The sequence below is a fragment of the Dendronephthya gigantea genome, unplaced genomic scaffold (genome assembly GCF_004324835.1).
Source record: "Dendronephthya gigantea isolate DGI-Jeju-01 unplaced genomic scaffold, DenGig_1.0 000079F, whole genome shotgun sequence".
In the NCBI taxonomy this organism is placed as follows: Eukaryota; Metazoa; Cnidaria; class Anthozoa; order Malacalcyonacea; family Nephtheidae; genus Dendronephthya; species Dendronephthya gigantea.
In genome coordinates, this window is record NW_021163089.1 from 586,154 (window position 1) to 597,248 (window position 11,095).

At 36.5% G+C, this 11,095-nt stretch overlaps 4 protein-coding genes across 6 annotated transcripts; 2 read left to right on the top strand and 2 right to left on the bottom strand.

The window, feature by feature from the left end:
• Positions 1-59: 59 nt before the first annotated feature.
• On the top strand, positions 60-729 carry LOC114532373 (prolyl-tRNA synthetase associated domain-containing protein 1-like). The gene has a single exon (XM_028553863.1). It carries the CDS (start codon positions 150-152, stop codon positions 645-647), a length of 498 nt encoding a protein of 165 aa, XP_028409664.1. The 5' UTR covers positions 60-149; the 3' UTR covers positions 648-729.
• A 29-nt stretch (positions 730-758) lies between these two features.
• LOC114532363 (ribosomal protein S6 kinase alpha-5-like) lies at positions 759-6,855 on the bottom strand. Of its 2 annotated transcripts, none has more exons than XM_028553849.1 (17): positions 6,713-6,855; positions 6,509-6,580; positions 6,152-6,370; positions 5,563-5,678; positions 5,313-5,423; positions 4,984-5,067; positions 4,717-4,820; positions 4,428-4,578; positions 4,031-4,192; positions 3,689-3,811; positions 3,484-3,554; positions 3,327-3,383; positions 2,948-3,035; positions 2,555-2,725; positions 2,401-2,475; positions 1,947-2,100; positions 759-1,856 (listed from the first exon to the last, which is right to left on the bottom strand). In XM_028553849.1, the coding sequence occupies exons 1-17, from the start codon at positions 6,765-6,767 to the stop codon at positions 1,504-1,506; spliced, it is 2,166 nt and encodes a 721-aa protein (XP_028409650.1). In that variant the 5' UTR covers positions 6,768-6,855; the 3' UTR covers positions 759-1,503. The 2 variants fall into 2 exon arrangements, with proteins under 2 accessions (XP_028409650.1, XP_028409649.1); XM_028553848.1 differs by having other exon boundaries at positions 760-1,856; positions 2,275-2,475.
• A 202-nt stretch (positions 6,856-7,057) lies between these two features.
• LOC114532377 (oxysterol-binding protein-related protein 10-like) lies at positions 7,058-8,436 on the bottom strand. The gene is made up of 5 exons (XM_028553868.1): positions 8,345-8,436; positions 8,072-8,173; positions 7,797-7,928; positions 7,662-7,724; positions 7,058-7,595 (listed from the first exon to the last, which is right to left on the bottom strand). The coding sequence occupies exons 1-5, from the start codon at positions 8,363-8,365 to the stop codon at positions 7,407-7,409; spliced, it is 507 nt and encodes a 168-aa protein (XP_028409669.1). The 5' UTR covers positions 8,366-8,436; the 3' UTR covers positions 7,058-7,406.
• A 276-nt stretch (positions 8,437-8,712) lies between these two features.
• Positions 8,713-10,955, top strand: LOC114532376. 2 transcript variants are annotated; one of them, XM_028553866.1, is made up of 7 exons: positions 8,713-9,058; positions 9,138-9,807; positions 9,955-10,069; positions 10,186-10,297; positions 10,378-10,461; positions 10,538-10,608; positions 10,771-10,955. In XM_028553866.1, the coding sequence occupies exons 1-7, from the start codon at positions 8,736-8,738 to the stop codon at positions 10,929-10,931; spliced, it is 1,536 nt and encodes a 511-aa protein (XP_028409667.1). In that variant the 5' UTR covers positions 8,713-8,735; the 3' UTR covers positions 10,932-10,955. The 2 variants fall into 2 exon arrangements, with proteins under 2 accessions (XP_028409667.1, XP_028409668.1); XM_028553867.1 differs by lacking the exon at positions 9,138-9,807 and having other exon boundaries at positions 9,000-9,058.
• Positions 10,956-11,095: the final 140 nt, after the last annotated feature.

Here is an 11,095-nt window from a genome sequence, read left to right on the forward strand (position 1 = left end):
TGACCAGTTCTAAAAATGAATAAGTCATTGTTAGATTTTACTTTTGAATGATGGCATTGTAGAATATATCATAGTGCTTTGTTTGCTATCTTGTATGGGTTGAAGTTGAATTATTACAACCGATAAAAGTTAGTCAAAGATCTTCCAAAATGTCAGGAGGTCGTGCAGAACTGATGAACTTTCTTGAAAATGAAGGAATTACCACAGAAACCATTGAACACCCAGAAGTATTCACAGTTGAAACAATGATGGAACATTTGAAAGATGTAAATGGTGCAGTTGGTAAAAATCTGTTCCTTAAAGATAAGAAGAAGAAACTCTGGCTCTTGACAACCTTACACGACAGGGAAATCGACCTGAAAGTTATTGCAAAAAAGGTTGGAGCTCCAGGGGGGTTAAGATTTGCAGATGAGTCCATTCTACAAGAGAAATTAGGTGTAAGTCAAGGTTGTGTCACCCCCCTGGCTATCTTCAATGACCATGCTGGAGATGTTAAAGTGATCTTAGATTCCGGATTTTTTAATGGTAACCATGAACGATGTTTTTTCCATCCGATGGTAAATTCTGCCTCCACCGGATTAACACCAGACGACCTGAAGAAGTTTATCAAAGCGACTGGACATGAAGCAATTTTAATAGACTTTTAAGAAACTGATTTTGTTTTGTTTTTTGTCAGTAGAATGACAAATGTAGTTAAAGACATTGGTCATCACCAAAGCATCTTCAAGATTAAATTATACAAAACAAATTTTGGATGGATTTTTTATTCACTATCTGGTTGATCTTACTTGCCTAGATATGCCTTCTTATTATTGTTCTTTTACAACTTGATGTTTCAATTAAGATTATTTTAATGTTCAGACCTAGTGTCCTCATGCAAAGCATGCTTCATATAGCAATCTAAGCATCTGTTGTCTTGTGAAGAATATGGTTTGAATACCTGGCTGAACCATGTGTCATTTGTGTGAGAGATAGACAAAAACATGACAAGGTTTATACTAGATTTTTTCTACTATATGCCAGTGGGTTTGACACAAGCACCCCCCCTCAAAATCTCTTTTGAAGTGCCAACACTTCACTCAATATGGAAATATCTTCACGAGTTTCATCTTCAAACAACAGACCTAAACCAATTTTTTTTTTTACCTGATGGCTGCGTTTCCATGTTAATTCAGCTTAGTAAGGTATGTCCTGGAGTGGATGAAGATGACATTCCCGTGTTTTCCTGGACAGATTCGCTTCTTCACAATCTTAGGTTCGATAAAGTAATTCTCAAACCTTACTAAGCACGAAACACGAGTTCATATTAAACATGAAAACGATGCCATTGGGTGAAATGTGGATAAACGGTCTGCAAAAGATTTTCAAACTCATGCACGAGTATAAACATGCATATCTCACATGACACAGTGCTGTCGAATATCGACATGTATAACTTAATTTTCTACTATATACAATGTTATACAATGATCTTGTTGCTAAAAAATTATCACCTTTGGTGCTTCAGGTTAATTCTTCTGGGCATTTTCGATTATCATTGATATCACCGCAGGAGCTGCCTTCAGAGCTGCAATTAGTTGAACGACGTTCCTCTGAGGTGTCCTTTTTTTGTTTTCGTCTTTTAGCCAAGGGCGCTTGCTCGACCGCCTGAAGAGCAAATCCCTCCCTGGTTGCTTTGTGAAATGCGTTATACGCTGCGTTCAAAGCGCTCTCAACAAAAGTACGTTTTGTTCCTTTCCCCAGAATACCTGGAGTCATGAGTGGCGTGGTTGGTATGTCTCGTCCGCTTGAGAGCCACTCGTGATTTTGGACCTCGCTGATCGTCAGTCGTTCGCTGGGGTTGACTGTCAGTAAACCTAGCAAAGACAGTGTATTCTAATGTAACGTTTAATACGTCCAAGAAGAGAAACACTCGGCATTTGAACATTTCTAATTCTCAGACTTACCTTGTATAAGATCTCTTGCCTGCTGTGACACAGCGCTCCATTGCTGTCCCTCGAATTTAAAATCCCCCATTTTTATTCTGTTTATGATATTGGCTGCAGTATTGCTGGGACTGCCGCTCCTCTGGAACGGAACCTGACCAGACAACATCGTGTACTGGAAATGAAAGAGCAAATGAAATTAATTTGAACACATGTTCTTGCAAAAATTGGGGTTATTTATACAAGCAGGGGTCAGCCCAAACCCCCCGGGATAACGGTGAAGTTTTCCCGCCACTTTTCAGAACAGTTTTCATACAACAAACACTAGACTTTAGGAACGACGAGGTACCAGAATAACACCAAGACTCCACAGATCACATGATTCATCGTAACCACTCTGTCTCGTGGTCTGAGCGAGAACCTCGGGTGCGGCGTAATGGAGGGTGAAACATGGGGTCTGGAGAGGCTGATTTACCGTCTTTACTTTAGCAAAACCAAAATCAATGATCTTGATCTCCGCATCTTCAGTGTGATCAACAAACAGTAAGTTCTGGAAGAAAGAAGATGATGCCGTCAGGAAATAGTTGTAAAAGCAAAAATGGTTGTAAAAGTAATTATAGCATTCCTACCTCAGGTTTTATGTCCCTGTGAACAACTCCTCTGGAATGCATGAAAGCCACGGCAGAAACGATCTTTCTAATCAGAACACTTGCTTCAGCTTCTGTAAATTTCTTTTTCTGTCGAATCCTATCAAACAGTTCACCTCCCTGCAGATACTCCATCACAAGATACACGTGAAGCTAGAGTGGAACGAACAGAAAGATGAAACAAACACCAGACCATGTCATATACCATAATATCATACCATATAACATAATAGTCCATAGTATATCAAATGCTATCTACCTTCTAGATATCATATCATATGCCATATATCATACCATGCCAGTTATTTTATATCAAATAGCCATAAAAAAACCTTGAAAGGCGTTCTTTACGGTAGACTAAATATCATAACTCACCCCATCCTGATAGACTTCGTGTATATTGACAATATTGGGATGATCCTGGCACAATCGTAGTGACTGAACCTCCTGTGTACGATCCCGTCTGAAGAAGAAAATAATCACATCGTGAAATTACCTTATTATTGTACCTGCATGTGTGGCATGGCCTCAGTCGTTCATCATTAAAGAAAAGCATGTTTACACAGCTATTTCAGATGAAATTTTCTTCTTTTGGTAGATGTGAAGAAGTGGAGATGTGATTTATGGTCAAAAAAGGGTATTTATACATCAGACTATTCGTAACTATTCAATCGTTTTCATCCATCAAAATTCAAAAGAGGAAAAGCGCCATGAAGCAGGGACGAACTGTCAAACGAATGAAATGTTCTCTTGCCTTTTACTGATCACTTTAACAGCGTAATGAAGACCTGTTCTGACATTGATGCATTTTCTAAAAAGAACGTAAAATCTTTGAATACATTTTGCTTCAAAGAAGAAGTGTCACTCACGATACAAACACACAAACAAACAAACACAATGTGAATAAATACCTGCACGTTGAAAAGCTTCCATCTCCGAGTATTTCGTCAGTTACCATGTAATTTTGGAAGAATGGTGATTCCTAGAGCAAAATACATACGATTTCTCTGAAAAACATCGCGTACAACTATTTGTTTGAGAACACCTGTTTTAAATTCCCTTTCATATCCTGAAAAGATTGATTTGGGTTTAAAAGAAGATACTGCGGATAAATACCTCGAAGAAAGAAGCTTGTCTAATCCCTGCAGATAAATTTCGATGTTCGTAGGTGGGCCTGATGCAGTCTTCTAACGTCGTTGTTTCGTTAAAAACTATGGACGGAGCGACGTAAGAATATCCCTACAAAATAGGACAACGCACAGAAGACTCAGATGCGCACATAACGCACGATAAAAGCGCGCACGGCACGCAAAATGAAACGCGCAAATCAGGGCGCTTATATATAAGCGCCCTGGCGCAAATAACGTACAAAAAAAGCGCGCACGAGCGGACTAAAACCTGCACGGAACGCACACAGAAAGGACACGTACGCATTATAAAAACAAATGGCAACTTTACCCTGAAAACTTGGCCAGTGACATTAGGCACAACTGCGGGTGAATAATGAGGAGTCATGCCGGTGAATTCTGCTGAAAAATTACTGACATCCATTTCATCATTAATGTGTGGAACGAACGGTGCTGGGACCTTTCGTTCATAGACACTTGTCCAATCTAACTTCTGTAAACAATGTAGAAAACATAATTTATATAATTGTACCTCAAGGAAACAGCGAGTAAAATATCCTGGATAGTTTGATGTTGATTTCCTGAAGCCCTGAAACTGTTTTGTGACCTTATTTTTGTGCTAATATTTAAACCTGGTATGGCAACTTCACTGGAAATGGTTCTCGCTATCTAGTACAACAGAGTTAAGACTACCAAATAAAAAAATTATAAAATACTATTATCATCACCTTAAAAAAACTGTGTTTTTTTATTTCATTTGCCCCAGTTGGACCACTGCCAATTCTCCTGGAAGGGTTCTTCGCCAGCAATCGTAAGACAAAATCTTTTGCTTCTCTTGAGAATGACATTGGTATTGGCGGTTCTTTAGTGGTGATCCTCCTAATCAAATCCAGAGAAAGAATACATTAAAATTTTGCCTAAAAACAAACTCTTTCATTCAGTGTAAGAAATCCAAATCATTTCTAGGATTTAAATCCTCTTAGCATTTCAAAAGAAACACAGAATGCCAGGACATACTTTGAAATCTGTGACTGGCTATTTTTTTCACCATCAACAGTGAATGGTGAGGCACCCGTCAAAAGCTCATACAGAAGAACACCTAAGCTCCACCAATCTACAGCCTGTTCAAAATAAGAATATTTAGGATTATCCATCCAGGGTTACGCATTTATTTGAGATACATATAGCGGGGCATAAGAAAGTAGGACACATCAGAACACCGGGGAACATATCTACATATATATCAGTACTATCCAATCAGCGTAATCGCTTATCCATATTTACCTTGTCATGTCCATTACCATTCCCATTTACCAGTTCTGGGGCCATGTATTCAATTGTTCCACAAAATGAATATGTTCTTTTTATCTGAGTAAAAAGTGATGGAAACACTTTAAATCTTATCAGATCCCTAAAGGAGCTGTCAAGATAGCCATATGACATGTTTCTTCACTATTTCTCAGCTATTGGTTGCATTGGAGCTAAATCTTGTGTAACATTTCAACCCATCAGAGGGTGGCACTCTTGTGCCTAAAAACAGCCAGGTTTAGGCATACTGCCAGCTATAATTAGGTTGAAATATGACAATTATATCATATCATCAATATACTCACCTCATCAGATGGACTAAAGTCTTTACTCAGTCCAAAGTCAGTCAAAACAACATGTCCTTTTGAATCGAGGAGGATATTCTCAAGCTTAATATCACGGTAGATTATACCCAGCTGTTTCAATGGACAACAACAAGTCAAATGTTTATTTTTAGCGAACTATACTAAATTTAATTAGCATATATGTAATTATGGCCTTTTACAGCAAAAATGTGTGTCAAAATTGCTAAGGATTTTGTAAAAACATTGTAACCTTGTGAAGATGCTCAATAGCGATCACAATTTCTGCAATGTAGATTCTTGCTTCATCTTCGCTGAATTTATCTCGTTTGTACAAATGTGTGAAAAGTTCGCCTCCGTTGATATAGTCTAGTCGATTGTACAAAATGCCATTAATAACACTTTGATTAAATGAACGAAGCATATTACACAAGAATTATAATCATTCCACGTTCTATATGATGTTTTAAATGTCCTTTATCCATTAACTAATTCCTATTTCCCACTATAGCAAGATATAGCGAGCTTGCTTTGCACGAATCAATTCAATTAGTTACCGTTCATTTAAATACTTATAGTGTCTAATTCTGAACACTTTTCTTCCAGAAGATGAAGACGAACGTTGATTGTACATTGAATGTTGAATGTATAAAAAGACATGATCAATTTAGTGGCTTGTTGTACTGTAAACAACTTGGAATTTTCAGCTTGTAAACATGAAACTAACAAACAATAATTGCGAATACAAATCATGACACTATATTAACCATGCACGCATATTTAAAACATGAAAGAATCTTTGAAAACTTAGAACGATAGACTGTAGCAGCTAGCAGACATACCCATAACTAAATGGAGTTTAGATTCCGTTTGAAATGCCCAGTGCAAAGTGACAAGGAACGGGCAACTGCGGACGGACTCGAGAACCTGTCTCTCTGTCATCGTGTGCTCCGTCGTTTTAGCCTTCTGCACAATTGTGGCTTTTTTTAAAACCTTCATGGCAAACAGTTTCCCTTTGTAAAAGCCATCCTTCTTTTTCACTAAGTATACTTTTCCGTATGCTAAATTTGAAGAAATAAACTTACTGTACGGAGTACAAAATTCCCCACAAATTTCGAATAGCGAAAAAGCTATTAAGCACACATACATAAACAACAATTTACAGCATAATTTTTATTGCATGACTATGTATAATTTACCTCCTGTACCAAGAACCTTCAAGAGATCAAAGCTTTCTATATTAACCTTTTCAGAATGGCCTGTTAAATTGGCTAAAAACCATAAGAACAGTGATTAGATTTCGCCTTAAGACTGAAATTAATAGCGACGAAATATGCAAAGCAATATCGTAAGTAATCCGCAGATTTAAGCACAAAATTTGCACAAATGCATGTTGGTTTTACCGTTTTTGACATTGTGATGGACAAAATAGTTCTCAAGCAAACCATTCGTTGTCATTTTAACTTAACACGAGCGATATTTCGCTCATGATTTCTTTTTATACGAAGTAAACAACATCGCAAATTTCCACCATCTTGAGTTTGAAAAAAAGACGCCGACGTTGCTCCGGGGATTTCCGAGTTCAACGCGATAAGTTAATCACTGGATTAATTAACTCAGCTATGGAACCACTATCCTATATTCCACACAGTAAATATCAAAATACTAAACCCACACAACACACATGTTTAAGTGAACTGAAGGTACACCATGCAAAAACCATCTATACACCAGGATAGGAATGACAGTATATTTATTTACACTATAAAATATGCAGAAAAATCTATAAACAGATTTTAAACATTCTAAGCATAATTTTGAACCTTTCTTAGTGAATGGCAACCCACTTTGCATTGTCAAACACCAAAAGATCTTAGGTTTATAAATCTCATCGGACTTCAGTGGAATATTCATAGCACTGAGACAATTAAGTGCCAGCTGATGAAATTAGAATTTTTTCTGTGCTTGTATTAGACCTCATTTATAATACTGTTCACAAGTATTCCATCAGTCTCTGCCAAAATCTATCTCCAGTTCTCTTGCTCCCCAGTTCCTCCATTTCCCTGTTCCCCTGCTTTCCAACTTATTCCATATCTGCTATCTATAATTAATGTCATCATAAGCCGGTGGAGGAATTGAAGCGGGGAGATTAGCAGCACCAGCACCAACTGGTATATTTGTATTTTCGTTCTGCAAACGGGGATATATCCTTTGATAATTTGTTGGAAACTGATTTTGTTCTTGAGGGGGCGCACTTGGAATTGGAGGCTGTGATGCTGTACTGGCCTAAAAAATAGAAACAAGATGAAATAACTAATTTTAAAAACAGGCCAACAAAACAAAAATATGTACCATAAAGGGGTCAGAAATAATTGCATCTGGCTTTAATGTTCGCATCCAATCCATTCTTTCCTCCTAGAAAACACAAAATTGAGAGCAATGAAGTGAAATTATTAGAAAATAGTGGATATAATTGTGACAACATACATGATTCGCTGCTTGCAAGTGCCAAATTTCACCAGATTTGAGGTGAATCTCAAAACCAATTAGAGGATGGTCCTTGGAGAAAGCAACTTGAGATATTTCACCTCTTGTTGCAGTGCCAATTGGTTTGGCTGTCTAATATGAAATTAATAAAGTGAGTTGATACTTGACTTAATGGAATATCCACTGGGATGTTAAATACAGTCGTAATAAATGCAATGAACTGTACTTTGAGGTGTTTCACACAGTGTTTCAGTCATCTATGTCACAGCACTCACATATTTTGTCTCAAAATAATGTAAATAACTTCTTTCTAACTTGAAGTAATATTTCTTCCAACCATGCCATACATTCCTGTACTTCGTTAAGTAGCCTTCTTTCTACCGGAAACAGAGAAAACATCATTTCTACGTACAAAAATTCATGATCGCATATGCCATATGCTCTAGCCATATGCTAGCGTTATGACAACAACGACAATCTCAAAAATAATAGCTCTCAAAAGTATACTAAAGTGAATTAAGTGATTGGTACGCAAACATATATCTTACCAAACGTATTTCGAAACTCATGTTCAAATCGATCTACTCTCTTCCTGCAAAACTTCTTACATTGTAAACGATAACAAACTGTTAAGCTATATCCAGCTATCTAGTTATATTCAGTGTTTTATTATGGCAATATTACCTCATTCTACAAGAAAACTTAGAAAAGACAACCTTATTTGTTTATTTATGCTGAAGTCAGGGGGGAGGGGGCGTGGGGGGCCAAAAGGTTTTTGCAAGTCACCGTGAATAACCGAATTCTCTTGGTTCACTGCTTTTAGTCGACGTGACGAAAAAAGTCGCGAAATCTTTGTCGAGCCTTTCCACGTGCGTGGCTCGTGTGCGGTGGTGTACAATGTAACAAATTACACGTGCACTGTATTCCAGAGTGGGGGACATGGTCTATTTAAGTTGGTGGATATGTTGGGGTGCATCAGTGATTTCTCTGGTAGTCTGTTCACACAATGACAAGTATGGTCAGCTTAGAAACTCTTCAACAGTATATGTTGACTGTATAACTGGCAATGATGTTGCGGACTGTGGGCGAAATACAAGTATTCCCTGCAAAACACTACAATATGTTGTCAGTAAGAGGGTGCAAGTGTTTAGGGTGGACCATGTTCTTATAGACATTGCAAAAGGAGTTTGTAATGAGAATGGTGTTCTGAAATTGGATGAAGCCAACACTGTCACTCATTGGTTCTTTGTCGGATCTAATTTGTGAGTGAACTACCTGAATGAGATTTGGATAACATCATGATCTCCATGTCTATAGAATAATCTGTTTTATTATTTTCAGAACACAGAATTTCCCAACAATTGTTCACTTCTCTGTTAAATCTTTCAACTCTGCGATCAGATTTTCACACCTGAAATGGGAAAACTCAAGTCACCAAATTTCTTTCAATGTTCACATGGCTTCAGTTGAATTTCAGCACTGCACTTTTAATAATATTATTTTTCAGTTTAACGGCCTAAATACAGATTTAACACTACAAGATACCAAAGTGACATACTGTAAATCACGAAGCCAAGACATTCCATTGTTTTTCATACAGACATTGTATGATTATGAGAGCAATATGTTCATAGGAAATTCAGCATTTTCGTATAATACCGGTCCAATTATTTATGCTATGCAACTTCACGAAATATCTATTCAGGAAACTTTATTTCTAAAAAATGGAAAAGATTTGTTTTCAAATTCATCATTAGTTACAGTTAGTGGTTCCTCTATGGTCCTTGAGAATTCCATCTTTAATCAAACTTTGGGAAGAGCAATTGAAGTTAAGAATATGAAGCATACAAATGTGACTAGAGTAATATTTCTCCTCAACTATGCTTCCAGTGGAAGTTGTCTGTTGGTAAAAAGACATAGCAATGTCAATTTTGCAGAGACAGTATTTAAACAGAATACAAATCCTGTTGTTTTGGTCAAAGCTCATGATGATATAAAAATTTCACTCAAGGTTCGACTTTCTTTATATTTCCTTTATCCATTACTCAACAGCTTTTTCTTTATACCCAATTATTTCATTCTATACTCAGCCTTTCTTTCTCCCACTTCCATTTGATATTCTTTCAATTCAATTTTTGATTTCATTAAATATTTTCAGGCATGTACATTCACTTGCATCATTCAAAAAGAAGAGATGAATGCCCCATTTTTAAAAGCTCCAGAGAAAACAAAAATTACAATGACAAATTCAAGTATTGCAAAACCATGCTCAGGTTTGCTTGCAAGTTACTTTTGACACAACACAAAAATTAGAATCTAGAAGATTGTCTTGTTTTAATTTCTTTCATTTATTCAATTTTTTTTCTGCGACTGCTATATGGTACTTTAGTTCATTGCAACAATGGTGAAATGGTAAAATCTAATATTTTTTGTGAGAAATGTCCAACTGGGAGTTTCTCATATGAAGAAAACAACATTATAACATCTGATTCTTGCCAAAGGTATGATCATTTCTACCATTGACCACAGTTTCAATTAATGCTTTCAATGAAATCATACTCATATAATGCAGTTTTTATAGGTGTTCTCCTGGGAGATACGCATCAGAGAAAGGTAGTACAAATTGCAGTCAATGTGCAGAAGGCACTTATGCACAGAAATATGGGTAGGATATCTTATTGCTGAAGTAAATGTTGTATCTGTAAACTGCAAGGAAATAATGTTTGTGTGTTCTTTTCAAGAAATACAGGGTGTAAAAAGTGTACAAATGACTTTCTCACATCAGATTCTGGGTCTTCAAGTTGCTCAAAAAGTAAGCAATTTAGAAACTGTTTTATCAGTCAATTTCTAACATGTTTTCACCTAACCATAGATTAATTTCAAATTAGATTAATTTCAAATTTATCTATGCCTATACAGTACATCAATATTTAATTCCACCACTAATACACAACCATTTTTTTTTAATTTCCAGTGACTATAGAGTTTATTCTTATTTTATCTGGAAGCATCCCAATGATTCTCATACCATTATTCCTGCTACTTGGCAGACGATTCCAAAAGAGACGACATTTAAAAATGAAAGCAAGGCTAGAGCATGAGAAATACAACAGATTTGGGCACATCAATAGTTAAAGAAGTGTAGAAAAAACCTCTTCTTTTATTTTTTATCCTGAACCTGATACACTAAGTAGCTAATAGGATTGGTTATCTAGGTGCTAACAGGAGGGGTTATTTATAAAAAGGCATTATCATGATTATGCTTTTAAAGTATTGTAAAGTATCAATAAGTATCTTAT

What these genes read in the sequence shown, in the direction of transcription:
- LOC114532373 (XM_028553863.1), top strand. Translation starts at nt 150, where the DNA reads ATGTCAGGAGGTCGTGCAGAACTGATGAACTTTCTTGAAAATGAAGGA.
- LOC114532363 (XM_028553848.1), bottom strand. Translation starts at nt 6,767, where the DNA reads ATGACAACGAATGGTTTGCTTGAGAACTATTTTGTCCATCACAATGTC. An exon ending in ACTTTAGTCCATCTGATGAG is followed by an intron (nt 5,068 to 5,312) that starts GTGAGTATATTG and finishes CTTTTTACTCAG; the next exon opens with ATAAAAAGAACATATTCATT. An exon ending in TCACTGGCCAAGTTTTCAGG is followed by an intron (nt 3,812 to 4,030) that starts GTAAAGTTGCCA and finishes CCTATTTTGTAG; the next exon opens with GGATATTCTTACGTCGCTCC.
- LOC114532377 (XM_028553868.1), bottom strand. Translation starts at nt 8,365, where the DNA reads ATGAGTTTCGAAATACGTTTG. An exon ending in ATTATTTTGAGACAAAATAT is followed by an intron (nt 7,929 to 8,071) that starts GTGAGTGCTGTG and finishes ATTTCATATTAG; the next exon opens with ACAGCCAAACCAATTGGCAC. An exon ending in TTATTTCTGACCCCTTTATG is followed by an intron (nt 7,596 to 7,661) that starts GTACATATTTTT and finishes TCTATTTTTTAG; the next exon opens with GCCAGTACAGCATCACAGCC.
- LOC114532376 (XM_028553866.1), top strand. Translation starts at nt 8,736, where the DNA reads ATGGTCTATTTAAGTTGGTGGATATGTTGGGGTGCATCAGTGATTTCT. An exon ending in TATTGCAAAACCATGCTCAG is followed by an intron (nt 10,070 to 10,185) that starts GTTTGCTTGCAA and finishes ATGGTACTTTAG; the next exon opens with TTCATTGCAACAATGGTGAA. An exon ending in ACTTATGCACAGAAATATGG is followed by an intron (nt 10,462 to 10,537) that starts GTAGGATATCTT and finishes GTTCTTTTCAAG; the next exon opens with AAATACAGGGTGTAAAAAGT.